Raw genomic sequence first — 20,369 nt, 5'->3', positions numbered from 1 at the left:
AAGGCAGGAAGAAATATACGGAGGAGCAAGAAGAGTTCTTCAGCAAACTCCCACCAGAATTAGTAAAACAATGTCGGGATGTGTTTTCAAACACTGCATCAAGAGCCTTCAGTACTGTAAAAGAGCAAACGAGCCTTCTTGTGGAAAGTGGATTACAGGAGCGGCCAGTGATTATGATGCTCCTCGAGGTCACAGCCAATGCTGGACAGAAAATCGGGACATTAATTGACTTGGCTTCAGACACCAATTATATAACCCATAAGGCTGCAAGCAGACTGAACCTCAGAAGTGAAGAAATCACTCTCGTCGTCCATGGAGTTGGAGGGATGAAGGTTCGTGTGGAGACAAAGCGGTACCTTCTAAGGGTCAGAGTAAAGACTCCCAAAGGCACCCTCAAATCACATCAAATGGTTTGTTATGGACTAGACAGCATTGCAAATGTCCACAAGAATGTGACACCAGAGCAACTGCACAAGTTCTTTCCAGATATACCGCTTGATGAACTTGTGAGACCCAGAGAAATAAATTTGCTCATAAGCCACAGAGAAGGTCAGCTAGCGCCTCAGAGAATCAGAGCAATTGGAGACCTTGTGCTGTGGGACGGACCACTGGGAAAGACAGTCGGTGGGACCCATCCTGACCTTTTCGAGGAGCTCACTGTTTCAGCCCACATGTCCAAGACACATTTTGCAAGATCAATGAGAGCAGCAGCTGTAAAATACGAAGAGTTCACCGGCAGGGTCTCGGAGCAACATCCACCAAACCAACAGGTTGCCGCCAAGCTCCAGGAGTCAAGCACTCTAACCACCAACCGTAACTTCCTAGAATGGTGGACATGGGATAGTATTGGCGCAGCATGTGAGCCAAAATGCGGCGGTTGTCGTTGTGGAAACTGCCAGCCGGGAGGCAAAGAAATGACTCTAGCTGAGGAGAGGGAGCTCGAAGTAGTAAAAGAAGGCCTCACCTATGTCACAGAGGACCGCCACAGCAAGGAACCACATTGGCACGCCAGATATCCTTGGATAGAAGATCCAGCCTCCCTGCCAAACAATAAAAGGACAGTTGAGGCTACATTTCTCAGAACGGTGAAGCAGCTGGCCAAAGAACCTGAGTGGAAAGTTGCATATGCCGCTCAAGTGCATGGCATGGTGGAACGAAGAGCTGCAGTGAAATTGTCAAAGGACACAATCCTCAACTGGAATGGACCAGTATGGTACGTGAGTCACCTTATCGCTCCTAACCCGCACTCGGTCACGACCCCAGTGAGACTCGTATGGAACAGCAGCCAAAAGTTCAGAGGCGTGAGCTTGAATGACCTGCTATTGAAAGGTCCAGATGTCCTCAACCAGATTCGTGCTGTCCTTCTCAGGTTCAGGGGTGGAGTATATGCTGCTCTGGGGGACATAAAGAAGATGTACAATTCAGTGTGGCTGGAGGACCGAGAAGTGCACTTGCATAGGTTCCTCTGGCGAGATTCTGAGGATGAAAAGCTGGAAGAGTATGCAATCACAAGGGTAAACATTGGAGATAAACCAGCAGGGTGCATTGCACAGCTAGCAATGCGCGAAACTGCTAACCTCCCTCCTTTCACCCACCTAGAGGAGGAGCGGCAAGTACTCCTACAAGACAGCTATGTTGATGACATTCTCACATCTCACAACAACCTTGACCAGCTGAAAATCATCACAGAAAATGTGGAGCGGATCCTAAAAGCTGGAGGTTTCTATCTCAAGCCTTGGGTCTTTTCTGGGCAAAGTGGGAGGAGGGAGAGCAACGACAAGCTGAAAAAGACCAAAGCAAAGTCCATGGTCCTCCCAAACCAAATCCATGATGATGAAAGTAAAGCGCTCGGCCTAGGCTACATGGTAGAGGAAGACAAACTCCATGTCATGGTTGCAATCAATTTCTCAAGGAGAAAGAGAAAGATGAGACTTGGCCAAGACCTTATGCATGAGCAAGTAAGAGACCAGACGCCAAACCCCCTGACACGAAGGGAACTGCTCAGCCAAGTGTCAGGGCTGTATGACCCAGTTGGGCTAGTAACTCCTGCTAAGCAGAAGGGAGCTATACTGGTACGCAGGGCATTCCAAGAGGCAAAGAGCGAAAGCTGTCCGGTCAAAGACACACGGGACATAGCCCTCTCGGATGGCCTAAGGGAGGATGCAATTCAGCTCTTTGAAGAGTACATCCAACTTGGCAAAGTCACGTTCACCAGAGCACTAACTCCCCCATGCTTCATCGAGGAACCCTGGGCAATCACATTCTCTGATGGAAGTGAGCATGCCTATGGGGCGGTGATGTACCTAAGATGGAACTCAGACCAGGGCTCAATCGTCAGGCTGGTGGAGTCAAAGGCCAAATTAACTCCCTTGGACTGCAAAGGTGATGCTGTCAAAGCAGAGATGTGCGGAGCAGTGTTTGCCTCACGGCTGAAAAAGTATTTTGAGTTGCACAGCCAAATCCAAGCTGGGAGGTGGTACCATTTCATTGATAGCCAAACAGTCCTTGGTGCTGTACAGGGGGAAAGCTATGGATATCAAACATTCTTTGCAAATCGGATCGGAGAGATTCAGAACAGCACAAAGATTCAAGACTGGTGGTGGATTCCTGGCCCACAGAACATTGCTGATATAATCACCAGAGGAGGTAGACCTCAAGACCTGGATGAAGACTCAGAGTGGCAAAACGGGCCAAAGTTTCTGAGTTTGCCACTGGATGATTGGCCAATGAAATCAGCTAAAGAACTAGCAGCCAATGCCAGAGAAAGCATCAACAGGTTGCAAAAGAAGGCTTTTGTTGCTGCGCTGACAAGAACCAAAGCAAAGAAACAAGAATCAAAACCAGATCAGAACCAGGTGCAAACCAAGCAAAAGAGACCACCTGCAGAGTCTGCAGCAATCCGAAGCCTTGTGGACATCAAGCGGTTCAGTGATCTAACCCGACTGGTCAAAACAATTTCTTGGATCTGGAGAGCAGCAAGAAAGTTCATCGGACAAAGAAGTCAAGCCATGAACAGTCCAAAGTGGGAGGCAGTGTCTTTATCAGGAGTCATCTCCTTAAGAGAAAGAGAGGATGCCCTAAGAGACATTTTTCTTGCAGCACAAGATGGCGCAACCTTCCCAAGCACTACCACAGACAGACTGGTAGTATACAAAGACAAAGAGTCTGGGCTTTTGGTTTGCGGCGGCCAAGTACAAATCTTCAAAGAAGATCAAGTTGGTGTCCCCATCTTGCCCTATGACGCCTGGGTGTCAACGCTGTTAGCTCGGGAGGCCCACAATATGAGTCATGACGGAGTGGCTGGAACCTTACTCAAGATGAGAAGGAGGGCATGGGTCATAAGAGGCAGGAGGATTGCCCAAAAAGTTGTCGATGGTTGCATGCTCTGCAGGAAGGCAAAGGCAAGGAAATGTCAGCAAGTGATGGGTGACTTACCGCCAGAAAGAACTGAACCGGCTGCACCCTTTGAATTCACAACCATAGACCTTTTCGGCCCCTACCAAGTAAAAGATGACGTCAAGAAAAGAGTGACACTAAAAGTCTGGGGGGTTGTCTTTTGCTGTATGGCCAGCAGAGCCATCCACACAGAAGTGGTAAACACCCTATCGACTGAAGGGTTCCTGATGGCCTATCAAAGGTTCACAGCAATCAGGGGGCATCCAAGAAAGATTTGGTCAGATCCAGGCACCAATTTCATTGGAGCGAAGCCAGTCTTGGAGGAGCTGTACAGATTCTTGGATGGCCTGAACAAATCAGCCCTGGAGGACACGGCAGCAAAAGATGGAACAGAGTGGATGTGGAAAATCCATCCGGCTGATTCTCCACACAGGAATGGTGCTGCAGAAGCTGCTGTACAGATTGTAAAGAGAGCACTTCAGAGCCTTGGAAAGAAGTGTGTGCTCAGCTACAGTGAGTTTGAGACAACTCTTCACATAGCAGCCAGCCTGGCAAATGACCGCCCAATTGACGCCAGGGTACAGAGCCGAGAGGACTGTATTCAATATATCACACCCAATACGCTCCTACTTGGTCGAGCGTCTCAAAGTGGGGATATCAAAACATTCGACTTTTCCAGCTACCCTTACAAAAGACTCCGAGCAATGCAGTCAGAGGTGACGAAGTTCTGGAGGCATTGGAGTCAACTCGCAGGCCCCAACTTGTTTGTAAGGAGCAAGTGGCACACTGCACAAAGAAACGTCACTGTTGGGGACATTGTCTGGCTAAGCGACCAAAATGCGCTCAGGGGTCAATTCAAGCTTGGCAGAGTCGTCGGCACTAATCCAGACAGCAAAGGCATCATGAGGGACGTCAACGTCAGGATCTTCCCAAGCTACCATGTTTCTGTGACAAAAGTTTTGAAAGCAAAGACAAACCATCCGACCTCTGATGAGCAGAAGAGGAAATTCCAAGCGACCATCCTTCACAGGGACGTTAGGCGGCTGGTTGTCTTATTACCTGCTGAGGAACAGATGGAGAGTCAAGTCAACACATCTTAAAGGTTTCAAGACCACCGTATGAAGACCAAGTTTGCCTTTAAAGCTGGCGACCTTCCCACTGTTTCCATGGGAAGACCGAGTGGGAGGTGTCAAGTCAAACTGAAGTTTCGGAAAATTAAGATTTATAAATATTAATAAATAGAAATTAATAAATTAATAAATAGAAATTAAGAAAATAATATAAATAGAAAAATAGAAAATAAATAAATCAGAAAGTAATTTGTAAATTAATAAGTCCAGTAGCAAAACTGAGTGCTCAGTGAGTAAAGCAGAGGGAGGGAAGTAATTAATCAAATTACGCCCGGAGTTTATAAAAGCAACACTCCTCAGTGTCACAGGGAAAAGGGTCCTGAAAATATAGTGGAGCACTAACTAGCAGGGCTTTCATTTAAACCAGGACTGCAATCTGCAGTAAAACTGTGCGAAAAAGGACATCTACAAAGTGTGAGAGGCAGCCGGTAAGGATACTGAATCACACTTTGAGAGACTGTTTTCCTGGCGGAGATCGCTGTTGCTGGTGTTTTAGTCCGTCTGTTTGTGCCGGTGGTTGACTTTGTTTGTGGCGGATCGTTTGTTTGGTGCTGCCGATTGTTTGTTTTGAGTGTCCGGTGGATGATGCGGTTTTTCACCTAACGCCTAACGCCTAACGCCTAATGGCTAATGGCTAATCACTACATGGAATGGATAATAATTCCAAAGTGAAATGAACCTGCAACTCAACCTAAAAAATAAAGGAGAGAAAAAGGAAAAGCTGTTTCATTGAGTGGATTCCAGTGAAAATCTTACAGTGGATGTTTCAGTCTCTTTCAAGTTTGGACACCGCACATATTTAACAATAACTTGACAGTGTGGTCTAGTTGTGTTTGGTATGATGGTTAACAGTGTGGTCTAGTTGTGTTTGGTGTGATGGTTAACGGTGTGGTCTTGTTGTGTTTGGTAGGATGGTTGACAGTGTGGTCTAGTTGTGTTTGATATGATGGTTAACAGTGTGGTCTAGTTGTTTGGTATGATGGTTGACAGTGTGATCTAGTTGTGTTTGGTGTGATGGTTAACAGTGTGGTCTAGTTGTGTTTGGTGTGATGGTTGACAGTGTGGTCTAGTTGTGTTTGGTGTGATGGTTAACAGTGTGGTCTTGTTGTGTTTGGTGTGATGGTTGACAGTGTGGTCTAGTTGTGTTTGACATGATGGTTAACAGTGTGGTCTAGTTGTTTGGTATGATGGTTGACAGTGTGATCTAGTTGTGTTTGGTGTGATGGTTGACGGTGTGCTCTAGTTGTGTTTGGTGTGATGGTTGACAGTGTGGTCTAGTTGTGTTTTGTATGATGGTTGAGGGTGTGCTCTAGTTGTGTTTGGTGTGATGGTTGACAGTGTGCTCTAGTTGTGTTTTGTATGATGGTTGAGGGTGTGCTCTAGTTGTGTTTGGTGTGATGGTTGACAGTGTGCTCTAGTTGTGTTTTGTATGATGGTTGAGGGTGTGCTCTAGCTGTGTCTTTTGGGGGTTAGAAGTCCAGGGTGCCCAACATTTTATTCCAAAAGGGCATAACCTTTGGTCCTACTTTTGCAGGGGTCAAGTAGTGAGCGGGGGTATGTGAGCCATCCTCACTTTTGCCTTGTTTTCTTAAGCATGTCTCCTGCATGTCCTCCCTGAGCCCCCTCCCCCTCTTGTGTTGGGCCGTACAGTCTTTATTGAGTTTAAGTTTAAACACTGTGGTGGAGAAACCATTTGTTAAAGGGTTAGGGTTAAACCATGCAGTAAGCCCTGCATGTTTAGTCTCCTCTGACCTACCTATGTTCTCCTTTGGATTTTGATGGCTATCATGTGTTAGAGGTGCAGCAGAAACAGGAGCAGCAATTATGAGTTCTGGTTTATAATTCAATTTATTTAATCTTAACTTGTTTGGTTAAGTTTTTTTAATTATTTTTCTTCATTGTAAAGCCCTCTGAAGCAATTTTGTAATTTTGGGCTGTATGAATAACAATGACTTGACTAGCCCATGTCATTTATTTATTACCGTCACAGAAAAAACATGCACATTGCATTTTGCAAGCTGGCAATAATCAATCAAACATTGATCAGTCATAGAGGAGCGACATGACTCAAAATACATTTTGTGATAAAAGCACCAAATTTGGCAGATATGTTGATAGATACTGTATATTGGAAACAAAAATGGATATTGGGCCATCATAAACTCACACCCTGGTGGCCGTGGAAGCCATTTTTTAAATGGACACCGGCGGTTGGTCAAATTTTCCTATCCCATTGGACCCACATGCAATAATGGACATAATCTAGACCCTGGTAATCCTGAGAACCGAATGAAATACTCACTCACATTTCTTCATATTCACTTTCCATCAGGCAAGTGGTGAAAAAGAATCAAACACATCATCAGAGAAATGGCCTAATATCCAGATTTTTTCTAAATATATTTAGTATTATAAATTATGTACCAAATTTGGCCCTTTTATCATAAATGAACAACAGATTTGAATCATCCACTGAGGACCCTGCCGGTATCTCACCAGGCTTGACGTCTCTCCTCTCCAGTATAGCACTGCTGCTGGTGAGGGAGCTGGATCGCCCCGCTCCTGACAGGCGTTCCCGTGGCAACGTGGCGCTGCCTGGATCCACCATCCCCATCCTCGCCCCTGTGGTCCCCCCACCGTATGCCATCCTGGAGGGAGACGAGGGCATGGAGCGGACCATGGGTGGGGACATGGAGCCCTGCAGGTTGTGCAGGGTGCTGCGGCTGGAAGAAGACAGGGTGTGGACTGGACTGTGACTGCTGTACAACACCTCTTTGGAGACCTGCAAAAAACACAAACGTGCTCTAAAACTATGCTCTGAGGGAATACTGACATGTGTTAATATCATTATATATCATTGCTCAGACCTTAAATGTAATTTAAAATACTTCTAACTAAGAGTTAATTTCCTCTTAATGAAGTTCAACCACCCAGAAAAACCTGATCAACCTTCAGGACATGACTGTATAACCTTTAAGTGTTTCAACTGTGTCTCATTTTTTTTACATGTTTTGAAATACTCTAATGTATATCATATATATATATATACTCTACTAAATGGTAAATGGACTTGCACTTATATTGCGCTTTTTTAGTCTTCCGACCACTCAAAGCTCTTTACACTACATGTCAGCATTCACACATTCACACACACATTCATACACTGATGTAGAGGCTGCTAAGGTGACAACTTTGCCCATCAGGATCTGATCTAAATACTCATTCACACACTGATGGCTATGCCTACGGAAGCATTTTGGGGTTAAGTGTCTTGCTCAAGGACACAGCGAAATGTGACCCAGAGCAGCCACAGACCTTCCGATTGGGGGACAACCTGCTCTACCCTCTGAACCACAGCCGCCCCATATTGACATCACAAATCAGAGAATGTAGTCAGGAATACACATTACACATTCATGTTCACCCTCCAACAGAACAGCCTCAAAAGACTTGATTCAAATAATCTCAATATAGATAGCAGGTAGAAAATGAAAAAAAGCTACAGGATTTGGATTTGTACATAAATGTAAATATATGTCAGCTGGGGGAAAGCTTGTTTTAATGTGACGTCTGCCAGGTGTGAATGAGACGAGGAAACAATAACAAGGCTGAGAGGGTTAGGGTTAACCCAGAGACCAAAACAAACCCAGGTCAGGACAAACTGCTTTTACAGAGAAGCCCTGTTTGTGTGTGTGTGTGTGTGTGTGTGTGTGTGTGTGTGTGTGTGTGTGTGTGTGTGTGTGTGTGTGTGTGTGTGTGTGAAAGCTGTGCATGTACTGTGGGAGGAACTCCAAGCATCAACATGCTTTCATGAAGCCAGTGAATCAACAGATTGACTTCACTCTGCTCTCCTCAGCACTGACACCCAGGACACACAAGTTAAACACAGAGTGGTTCCTGGCTCTGACTGCCAGGCTGATCTAGGAACAGCCTGACAGTGTCAGGACACACATGTTAAACACAGAGTGTCCAGGCTCTGACTGCCGGGCTGATCTAGGAACAGCCTGACAGTGACAGGACACACATGTTAAACACAGAGTGGTTCCTGGCTCTGACTGCCGGGCTGATCTAGGAACAGCCTGACGGTGTCAGGACACACATGTTAAACACAGAGTGTCCAGGCTCTGACTGCCGGGCTGATCTAGGAACAGCCTGACGGTGTCAGGACACACATGTTAAACACAGAGTGGTTCCTGGCTCTGACTGCCGGGCTGATCTAGGAACAGCCTGACAGTGACAGGACACACATGTTAAACACAGAGTGTCCAGGCTCTGACTGCCGGGCTGATCCAGGAACAGCCTGACAGTGACAGGACACACATGTTAAACACAGAGTGGTTCCTGGCTCTGACTGCCGGGCTGATCCAGGAACAGTCTGACAGTGTCAGGACACAAAATAAACACAGAGTGGTTCCTGGCTCTGACTGCCAGGCTGATCCAGGAACAGCCAGTGTGTAATGCTGATGACTGACCTGACGCTTCTCTCTGCTTGTTTCTTTTAACTTCATGTTTTCATGGTCAATACCTGGTTGTGTAAAGGCAAATATTAGTATACAATACACATACTGTGTATAATTAATGTACAGACATTAATTTGTGATGTTTTTTTATCAATATGTCCCTTCTAGCTCTCTGTTAGTTGGGGATTTCCTTCCCGTTGTCCCAGTACACTGGTCTCAACTTGCCCCACTAAGCCAGTTTTACATGTGAGCTGCTGCCAGCATGGAGCTCTGTCAACCGTTTCAACTGAAGCCAGTAGCACCAGTATCCTCATCATGCTCACGTCATGCTACTGTTATACTAACAATGATATTAGTTTCTTAGAATTCCAATGGAAATCAAAAAGTCTCCAAATATGTCAGGCTGAATTTTTGGGAATTATGTACAAGGCATCTAGACTATTTCAATTTGATGACTTGTTTTTTATGTTTCCCCTTATCTGAATGGATGGTCTGCTGTATGCTGCACAGCTTGTGAAGCCCTTTGAGGCAGATTTGTGATCTCGGGTTGTACTGCAGGAATAAAACAGATCTGACTTGACTTGGTGCAGATGTACAGTAAAACAGCATGTGAGCTTTTCACTGCAATACCACACTGATAGACATAAATCCACTGATCTCTCTGTGCGAGTGTAACTTTAACTTCTTAGTTATCATAATCAGAACCATTTCAGAATTTCTTATACTGATATTATCAACATATCAGCATGACACTATGAAAAGACACCCAATATCCTGAAACACAGTAAGTGATCCCTCATTTATGATTTTTTTGGGGAAAGATCCAAGAAATTATGTAGTAGTTACATAGTAATAGTACACTTTATACACAGCTGTTGATTTGGAGAATTTCCTGAATAAACTGCTAAAATCATAATGACTCGTAATCATGATAAACGGATCAATTCAAACCAGAAGAAAAATCAGATTTTATATTTGTATATGCTCAGTTGACATGCTGCACATTGACCAATACACAGTTACTTTGGTAAAAGGAGGTCATGTTACCAATTATTATTATTAATATCATTATTATTATTATTATTATTATTATTATTAATAATAATAATAATAATACATTTAATTTGTATAGCAGTTTTCGAGAACTTAAAGTGGCTTTACACTAAGGAGTGTTGATGAGACAACAACGTGACTCGATGGATGGGACGGCTTAGAGAAAGCAGCGGAGATGAGATGGGTCTTGAGGTGGGATTGGAGAATTGGGAGAGACTCACATTGTGTTCCAATTCACCTACTTCCGGAAGTACACTTCAATGTAGTGCACTATGTGCACTCTGTACTTACTTGAGTAGTGCGTGAATTTCAACGGAGTAGGGTCGTCTCAAATCGAATACTCTGTGGCACACTTACCGGAAATGACGATCGCAACATTTCACCGCGGCTCGCTACCCGCCAAAATATCTTCTTCTTCTTCGGGGTTTTACGGCAGCTGGCATGCTTTGTGTTGCATTGCTGCCTCCTTCAGGTTTTACCCGTCCACTACCCGCCAAAATATCTGCCTGCTTTGTTGATCAAGAATACACAGAAAACGAAAGCAAAGTGGAAATTACGTTTCCAACGTCGTCACCTGCGGTGTGTCCTCCTGTTGGCTGAAAAAGCACCGGTATGTTTACGTATTATTTTATTCTGTTATCTATGTAGCCCATTGATATCCATAAGGTACGTTGTTCAGCACCGCAAATTCTCCTGCATCATCTGCCGCCATTTTCACATGTTTGAATAGTGGTCCCGGTCCCGCCCCTTCTGCTACGTAGCCAAGATGGTGACTATTGAGTGTGAAAAGGGTCCAGCGTTCCACACTCAACGATTTGACCTTTTTGAGTACAACATCCGGGTACTTTGAGTGCACTGCATTTTGCCATACTTCAGTGTGAACGCACTCAAAATAGTAAGGGTAAGTACGGATGTACATGGATTGGAACACACGGTCAGAGTCTCTAATGTCTTGGGGGGGGAGGAGAGGCTGGAGTAACTTAGAACTACATGAGTGAAAGGTCCATCTATCCATCCTGGAGTGTGGGGGGGCAGATATACAGTACATTCAGACGCTTTCACTTTGTTGTAACCTAAGTGTTAAATTAATTTTCTCCCTCATCAGTCTACATTCAATACAACATAATGACCAAGCAAAAACTGAATTTAGAAATTGTAGTACATTTATTGATAAGAAAAACCTGAAATATCCCACTGACAGGAGTATTCCGACCCTGTGCTATGACATCCATAATTATTCACTGGAAGACGTTTGAAACAACCAGGACTCTTCCTAGAGCTGGCCGCTCAGCCAAACTGAGGGCCCTGGGTTAGAGAGGTGAGCAAGAACCCGATGGTCACTCTGACTGAGCTCCAGAGATCCTGTGTGGAGATGGGAGAAACGTCCAGAAGAACAACCATCACTGCAACACTCCACCCATCTGGGCTTTGTCAAAGTGGCTAGACACAAGCTTCTCCTCAGTGAGAGACACAGTTTGCAAAAAAGCACCTAAAGAGCTCTCAGACTGTTCTCTGGTCTGGTGAAACCAAGATTGAACTGTTTGTCTCGTCACCTGTCCAATACCTTCCCAACACTGAAGCACAGTGGTGGCAGAGTCATGCTGTTAATAATAATAATAAATTCAACTTATATAGAGCTTTTCTGGAACTCAAAGACGCTTAACAATAGAAACGGGAAGCGATGCGAGACAAACAGCAGACAGACAGCACACACAGGCGCACACTCTCTCTCACACACACACACACACACACACACACACACACACACACAAATGGGTAAGGTCTGTATTGTGCATGTGGTCACGCATTGGAGCAGTGTCCACAACTGGGAAGAAAGGCACACTGGGAAGACATCTGACTATGCCTGTAGTCAGTCCTTTCCTTATATTTGACCTTGTTTGATTATTGCTTTCACCTCCTTTTGAGCAATTTTCATCCTCTCTTTGTCACCACTGAAGAATGCAGTTTTTCCTGTTAATAGCTGCTTTAACCTCCCTCGTCACCCAAGGTTTATCATTAGGGAACATTTTGATATGTTTACAGCGAATGACAGACTCAACACAGTAATTAGTATTACCAAATTTGTCAGAGATACTGTCCAGATCATTGTCATCCTCTAAAAACACAGTCCAATCAGTGCACTCAAGGCAACCTCTTAACATTTCACAAGCGTCCTCCGACCACACATGCACAGTCTTGGATTAGGGTGACCATATTTTCAAACCGGGACACTTAAGTGTACCGCATGTTCATGCACGCGCATGGGCACGCGCTAATATACACGCACCATAGGCTTTTTCATCAGGATGGCTAACTTTTGTAGTGAAAACCGGGACAACTTGTTAGTGACTGTCTAAAACCGGGACATTTGAATGTTTTACAGATATGTGTCGGGACTCGGGACACGTCAGCTTGAAACCGGGACTATCCCGGACAAACCGGGACTATCCCGGACAAACCGGGACGTCTGGTCACCGTATCTTGGATGTAATTGGCTGCTTCCACACCACAGGAGAGTGTCTGGATACCAAAGATATCAAATTATGGACCGATTGTCCAAGAAGGGGAGACATCTTTGAAACCAAACTCTTCTTAATGTTACATAAAACAAATCAATAGTTTGATCTCCCCTCGTAGGACATTATACCATTTGTTTAAACGAGGGTTGGGTGGCAGAGAGAGTGTATCAATAATAACCAACGCGTCTGGAGAGGAGCGCTAAAAGTCATCTGTGACTCTTGATATTGTTTCTGTGGCCAGCTTCCAGCTATCCAACAGAGGAATGTAGACAACTTGTACAATCACATGAGGGAACTCCCTGGGCAAATAGTAAGATCGGCAACTTACTGCAAGCAGCTCAATGTTCGGGTCACAAACTCTCTGCTTCACCGTGACGACCTCCACCATGTGTAGTGTTTGAGCGGCTCTCCAAATAGTCCAAAGATAAATAAACAACTATATCTGATGAGTGGAAACAGAGATATTTTCTTCTACAATGATAAGATTACCCTTTTGGCATGGAATATGTCTGGAAGATGAATACAAGATACTTAAGAACACCATCGACCATATCCAAGTACAGTGGAAACCGCTTATAGTGATCATGCCTCTCCGGGTCCAATACGCGGATGATTATCATAACCAAATTGTTGTTGTTTTTGTATTGCATCATTTCTCATGCAGATTACCATCTAATTGACATTTGTATATTTATTACATGAATACAACATAACGAAACAGACAACTTTACTTTCTGCTCGCTCGCTGCCAATTCTTCTGCCTTCTCCCTCACCCAGAGTGAGGCAGGGCTATTGTTGGCCATCTCTGCAGCGCGAGTGTGCAAGCAGAACGGCGGTTGAGGATCAGAAAAAGTTTCACTTTTGGGGCATTACGCGACCAGGCATTATCAATCCACTTGACGAGGTTCAATAATAACCGCAGGTGCTTTCCCCGTGCACATTCGTTTTTTATTCAGAGAAAATGACTGTTTTTCCAGATGTTGCCGTGCATGAAAAGACCCAAAATGAACACTATTTGCGGACTACTTGATAAGCAAATTGTTTAAACAGCATTTGTATAAGAATGATTCTGTCCCAAGCTGTTTGATCCATAGAAGCAGTCGATCACTGTAAGCCCTTTCCACTGTATACACAACACAGTTCTAGTAGCTGGAGGGAATGGAGGAATAATAATACATACATACCATACACATATATTCTTTACATGTAAAAAATACAAAAACTACAAACCTACTAGTCAGATATTTTAAACATAATACATCAGATATTCAGGAAAGCGTAGTACCTAGAAAAACACAATATACCCCCCCTTCAAAATAAAAGCCCAATTGAGTAACTGTTTCTCAACAGAAAGCTCAGGATGAGGCTTGTTTTTCAAAATAAAAGTCCCCAACTCTCACTATATGTTAACAGGGCACTGGGGAGGGACCCGTTTTTTTTTTTTTTTCCCCAAATAAAAGCCCTAGAAGGTAACTGCAACAGGGAACGTAGGACCATTTTTTTCACAATATAATCTCTATACGGTAACTCCATCTACTATTTTCTGTCTAGCAGAAAAATTGTTTTAAAATGTCCTAGCTACTACTACTGCTACTACTACTACTACTACTACTACTGCTGCTGTTCCTGCTATATCTACTAATACTACTACTACTTCTACTACTGCTCCTGCTCCTGCTGCTCTTCCTGCTACAGTATCTCTACTCCTGCTACTACTACTGCTGCTACTACTACTAATACTGCTCCTGCTGCTGTTCCTGCTATCTCTACTACTACTACTACTACTACTACTCCTGCTGCTGCTACTACTACTACTACTACTGCTCCTACCGCTACTACTACTACTACTGCTCCTGCTGCTACTACTACTGCTGCTACTACTACTACTACTGCTCCTGCTGCTGTTCCTGCTATCTCTACTACTACTACTACTACTACTGCTACTACTACTGCTGCTGCTACTAGTACTACTACTGCTCCTGCCGCTACTACTACTACTACTGCTGCTACTACTACTACTGCTACTACTACTGCTCCTGCTGCTGTTCCTATCTCTACTAATACTACTACTACTACTACTGCTGCTGTTCCTGCTATCTCTACTACTACCAATACTGCTCCTGCTGCTACTATTACTACTACTACTCCTGCTGCTGCTCCTTCTGCTACTACTACTACTACTACTACTACTACTTTCCACCCAAATACCACTTTCTGTCTAATGATTTATAGTTTTTAAAGGTTCATTTGGCAAACATACTACCTTCTGTTAAATGACTTATAGTTTTAAAGGTTCATTCTGCAAAAAAAATACTACTTTCTGTCCAAGCACTTATAGTTTTAAAGGTTTGTTCTACCTAAAGCTACTTTCTGTCTAACAAGTTAATTCATTTCAACTTCCATCTTTGACAGTATTACAGTTTAGCTTCCAGCTTTTCTAGCATGTATGTATTTCAGCTCTTACCTTTGTTTGGGTCAGTTCAGCTTTCAAATCTGCCAGTTTTACAGTTCAGTTCTGTATTTTCAGCAATACTTTGCAATTAATTTCAGCCGTCAGCATTCCCACGCATTTTCAGCAGGAAATGCATTTTCTAAAGAGTAATTATAAAGTATGGTAGGGAACCTGAAGACACCTGGCTCAGTTGAAGATTTCCTTCCACAGTACTGACACAATAAAGTATAAAAATATATCTATATATATATTGTTTATCGATAGATTATTTCTGTCCATCCTAACTCCATACATTATATTAGCATTGGAAAGATACAATTGCCTATTATGGTCTTGAACAAGACTCAATTTGCTCTGGACTCGTTCTTGACTTGGTCTTGGTTGTCATTGGACTTGGTCTTAACTCGGACTTGACTAGCCCTGGTCTTGGACTTGACTTGGACTCGATTAAGTTGGTCTTGTCTACAGCCCTGGTATCCAGCCAAATAATCACTGTATTTTCATCCAGCACAGATTCCACCATCTTTCCATTGGACTGCAATTCTCTGCTCTGTGAAACGTGCGTTTAGATACCGGAAATAGACAGACTTCTCAAATGGACAAACTTTTGCTATTGTCTCAGACTTAAAGCTGCAGTAGGTCACTCTGAGCAAACATGTTAAAAAGGGATTTTTAAAAACTGTCACTAGATCCTGACAGTGGGACATGAGACTGATCTGTGAAAAAAATCATGTTCCTCTGCCTCCCCCTCGAGCTCCTAATGGTATTTGCAAGTTTCCTAGGCGCCCGAACCTAAACAACCAATCAGAGCCGAGCTGGAGCCTTGCTGTCTCTGAGCAGCTGTCAAACACTCACAAACTCTGATCAAATGGTCAAACTAAAGCTTGTGACCCGGCAGCCATGCTGAAAACAGTTGAGCCAAAACCAAGCACCACCGACCAGCTGGAGCAAACTTTCTCATTTTACAGCTAAACAGTACACTACAAGATGATTCTGAGAACATATGAGGGGAGAAATAGGCATTACAGTAACAGAATATTGATTCATATTTGATCAGCGCTGCCTAGTTTGACCGTTTGATCACAGTTCACGAGCTTCACCAGCAGTAAATGACAGCTGCTGTAGACCCTCCTCGGCTCTGATTGGTTGTTTTCCTTCAGTCTGTTTAATCTTACAAATGCCATTAGGAACACCGGAGGACACAGAGGAACATGATTTATTTATTTCTCTCATGCACTACTGTCGGGATATAGTGACCGTTTTATGAGAGTAACTTTTTTCTATCATATTTGGTCAAAGTTACCGACTTCAGCTTTAAGTCAACCAGCTGTAAAAGAAATGAATGCAGTACAGTGTGCAATCAACAGGTTTACCACACAAACACTATTCAGTAGGCACACACACCCAGATCTAACCAGACCCTGCACTATTAATTACACATGGATGTGTTTCTCCTGTAAAAGAGTTTGTGCAGCTCCTGGTCCAAACTACATGTTGTAATATAGTTTGTGACTTACCTCAGCATGGACACAGTCAATAATCCAGTGGCTGTGCAGATGAGAGGCACCCAGCAGCTGTATGTCTGAGTGGGTTACACCATTCAAATCCATCTCTTTATTTCAAAAGGGCGTTGATCTCTAAACCTACACAGAGCCGACATGTCATAACACATAATGTGCCAGGAGTCTGCAGTGTAACGTCCAGACCAGTTACACAAGGAGAGCAGCCTGTCAATCAAACGAGTGCTCCAGCAACGATTCACAACAACAACATCTCATTACAACGGTGAATCAGCTCTGACACAGAGCATCTTCTGTGTCTGTTTAATGTATATCAAGCATATTGGGCTAAAAAAATTATGTTGAGATGGATAAAGTTCCATCTTAAATGACACAGTATATTGTAATAGAACATTTATCTATAACCTCCATCCTTCTGTGTAGCGCTGGTGTCGACAACACAGACAATGGAACCTGAACATGTGGGGGAATGTCATGTTCAGTGATGAGTCCAGGTTCTGTCTGCCAAAGTTGGATGGCAGGGTCAAAGTATGGAGACGACGCGGAGAACGCTATGCTGATTGTTGCACCGATGGAGTAACAGCTTTTGGTGGGGGCAGTGTCATGGTGGGGGGCGGCATCTTCCTCACTGGAAAAACAAGGCTTGTCATCATTGAAGGCCATCTCAATGCAGTGAGATATCAGGATGAGATTCTGCAGCCAGTGGCGATCCCAAATCTCCACAATCTGGGACCTAACTTCATCCTCCAAGATGACAACGCTCGCCCCCACAGAGCCAGGGTTATCACAGACTACCTCCACAATGTGGGAGTAGAGAAAATGGAACGGCCTGCCAAGAGTCCAGACCTCAACCCAATTCAACACTTGTAGGATCAGCTTGGGCGTGCTGTACGTGTTAGAGTGACCAACACAACCACGCTGGCTGACCTGCAACGAATCCTGGTTAAGGAATGGAACGCCATCCCACAGCAACGTGTGACCAGCCGATATCTCCCTGCATTGAGATGGCCTTCAATGATGACAAGCCTTGTTTTGCCAGTGAGGGAGATGCCGCCCCACACCATGACACTGCCCCCACCAAAAGCTGTTACTCCATCGGTCCAACAATCAGCATAGCGTTCTCCGCGTCGTCTCCATACTTTGACCCTGCCGTCCAACTTTGGCAGACAGAACCTGGACTCATCACTGAACATGACATTCCCCCACATGTTCAGGTTCCAATGTCTGTGTTGTCGACACCAGCGCAAACGGGCCTGACGGTGAAGGGCAGTCAATGCAGGCTTCCTGGTAGCCTTATGAGAATACACTGTCTACACTTGGCAGAGCACTTTGGAACATTTTTCTTGGGCGCTACCCACATAACCAGCTGTGCTGCTCATCCCACAAATGCATGATCCTTACAAGTTGGACATCATTGTGAAGGTAAATAAACAGGCTTTCCAACCATGTAAAATACAATGACCATTAGCATTTTAACAACAGAGAAATAATCAAACAAACACAAGTTTCCGAACTTTTTTTTCCCAGTTTAAAATCACTGATCAGTTAGGCCTGAGTGTTTTATACTGGTGCTGATATGATAGTTTCAGGATAGTTTCTGTTATGGTCACAGCCATAACTCCAGTTTCCTAGTGTGTCTGTTACCTTTTTCTCTGTTTTCCAGTTCCCCTGTCTGTCTTGTGTGGGAGTGTATGGTAGTGGGTGTGTGTGTGTGCTCTCCTCCCACCAGCAGATTCCCGCGCTCGATGACACAATCAATCCACCTGATACCAATCATGCAGCTGGCATTAATCAGATGATCAGCACACTACTTATATCCGGACATCTCAGACACTCGTCGCCAGTTCGTTGTTTCAACTCAAGTGGTAGACTATCTTGGCCTCGCCCGTTCCATGTTTTTCTGGTTGCTAGTTCTGCTCGTGTTTTTGATATTTGTACTAACGTGGGTTTTCTCTACCCCTAGGTGCCCTGCCTGCCTGCCTGCCTGCTGCAATATCTGCCTGCCTGTCTACGTGGCTTTACCCCCAGCCCCATTTTTGCCTTGATCAATTCCTCTGCACATTTTTGGCAGTAAAAGCCTTTTGTTAATTTTTCATCTGCCTCCTGTGTCTGCATCTGGGTCCGCCTCAACTGGTCATTACAGTTCCAGTGCACCAACTGGCATTAAAACATATTGATGTTTCATACTCAGTGTTCGAGAAGTACAATTTCAGGCACTTATAAATACAGATATTTTTGAATATTTTTCAAAGTGTAGCATGAAAGGATAGAATAGAATATGTGTGGGCTTAGGTACCATTAACCTGAGTCAAGAATGCCAGCTTGCCTGTTTGCCCTGTATTTTCATGTTGAAGTCTAAATACACGAAAACCCTGTTCCCTGGGGTATTTAATGTGCATAAAACACACAAAGCTAGAAGAAGTGGCTCAGAGGGTAGAGCAGGTTGTCCACCAATCGGAAGGTCGGTGGTTCGATCCCCGGCTGCTCTGGGTCACATGTCGATGTGTCCTTGACAAGACATTTAACCCCAAATTGCTCCCGAAGGCATAGCCATCGGTGTGTGAATGAGTATTTAGATTAGATCCTGATGGGCAAAGTTGGCATGTGTACCATCTAGATGCGGAAAATAGCATTGGGGAATGAACGGAGGACATTCCGCAGACTAACTGGCCCGTCTACTGTTATCACCTCCGCCAAAGCTGAAGGCCTAGGAAGGAGGTTCTGTTTTCACCGCCGTTGGTCTGTTGGTTTGTTGGTTTGTCCGTTTGGACGATAACTCCAAAGGTCCGCAATGGATTTGAATGAAATGTTTTGGAGGGGTGGGGTGTGGCAGAATGAACAATCCGTTAGATTTTGGTGGCGATCCGGATCATGATCCGGCTTCGGGAATTATTTTTAATAACTCTGCTCAGCCTGTGCATCAACACCACAGGCTTTAAGACATGCGCAGTGTAACTGATAACGAGTTCAAGAAGCGACGTACAGCTCATCTCAACATAAACAAAAACGCATGTGGATGATGGCGGGGGGGGGGCGACGTACCTGAAACCTGTCTTGGCGGAGGTCTGCGCTCTCCGAGTGCACTTGTAGTTGTGTATGTGGACAGCAGAGACAAACAGTGAAGGAGGTGCTTCTCTGTCAGTATCTTATCTGTCAGACTTGTGGGAGCAGAACAGCATCTGGGTTTTGTGACAGTATCAGACCCCCTCACTGGCAAAAAGCTCCCATAATCCCAGTAACTGGCAACACAGTGTGTCTTTTTCTACGCATCCCAAACTGAAGGATGGAAAGTAGAGGCATGTTATGAGGACAGCTCTGAGAACATGAAGGATGGACATTGTCTAAGACCTCCTGAGGCAACAGCAGCTCCAAGAAACACATCCATCACATGACCTCTGGGTGTGAGCTCTCTAACCATGAACACCAGAGGGTTGTGTATGATGAAAGGAAGATCGCTCCAGCAACTTACTGTCCTTCATGATAAAATCAGGCTAACATGTTCCACTGGGTTTGTTATTAGATCATGTTCAATCCAACATCAGCACAGGATCATAAAGGCAGCCTCCTCATTCATTTCCATCAGAGCAGGGTTAATGTTAGGGGTTAGGGTTAAGGTCTCTGACCACGCTGGGGCTGCCGTCCAATAAAAAAGAGGCTCAACGTTTGCCTGAACGTCATCATCCAGCAAGATGCTGCGTTGGACAGTCACACTGATGCAGGCGCACATTCCTGGCAGATTACTGTGTAATGTGAATAGAGTAATTCTACTGTTTACCTCACAACAATGAACATGTCATAGTATTATAAACCACTGTGCAGGGCTTTGGCGTGTGTAAGCC

General features: G+C 44.4%; 1 protein-coding gene across 1 annotated transcript in view; it reads right to left on the bottom strand.

Moving 5' to 3' along the window:
• The window catches only part of LOC141777799 (uncharacterized), a 133,526-nt gene that overhangs the window by 47,703 nt on the left and 65,454 nt on the right, over positions 1–20,369 (bottom strand). Inside the window, exon 6 of the mRNA XM_074652363.1 lies at positions 7,023–7,308. Coding sequence (XP_074508464.1) covers positions 7,023–7,308 — 286 coding nt within the window. The remainder of the gene's footprint in view (positions 1–7,022; positions 7,309–20,369) is intronic.

This window comes from Sebastes fasciatus, chromosome 11 (genome assembly GCF_043250625.1).
Source record: "Sebastes fasciatus isolate fSebFas1 chromosome 11, fSebFas1.pri, whole genome shotgun sequence".
Taxonomy (NCBI): domain Eukaryota; kingdom Metazoa; phylum Chordata; class Actinopteri; order Perciformes; family Sebastidae; genus Sebastes; species Sebastes fasciatus.
The sequence above is the reverse complement of the archived record's forward strand: the minus strand, read 5'-3'. Positions and strand labels throughout refer to the sequence as shown.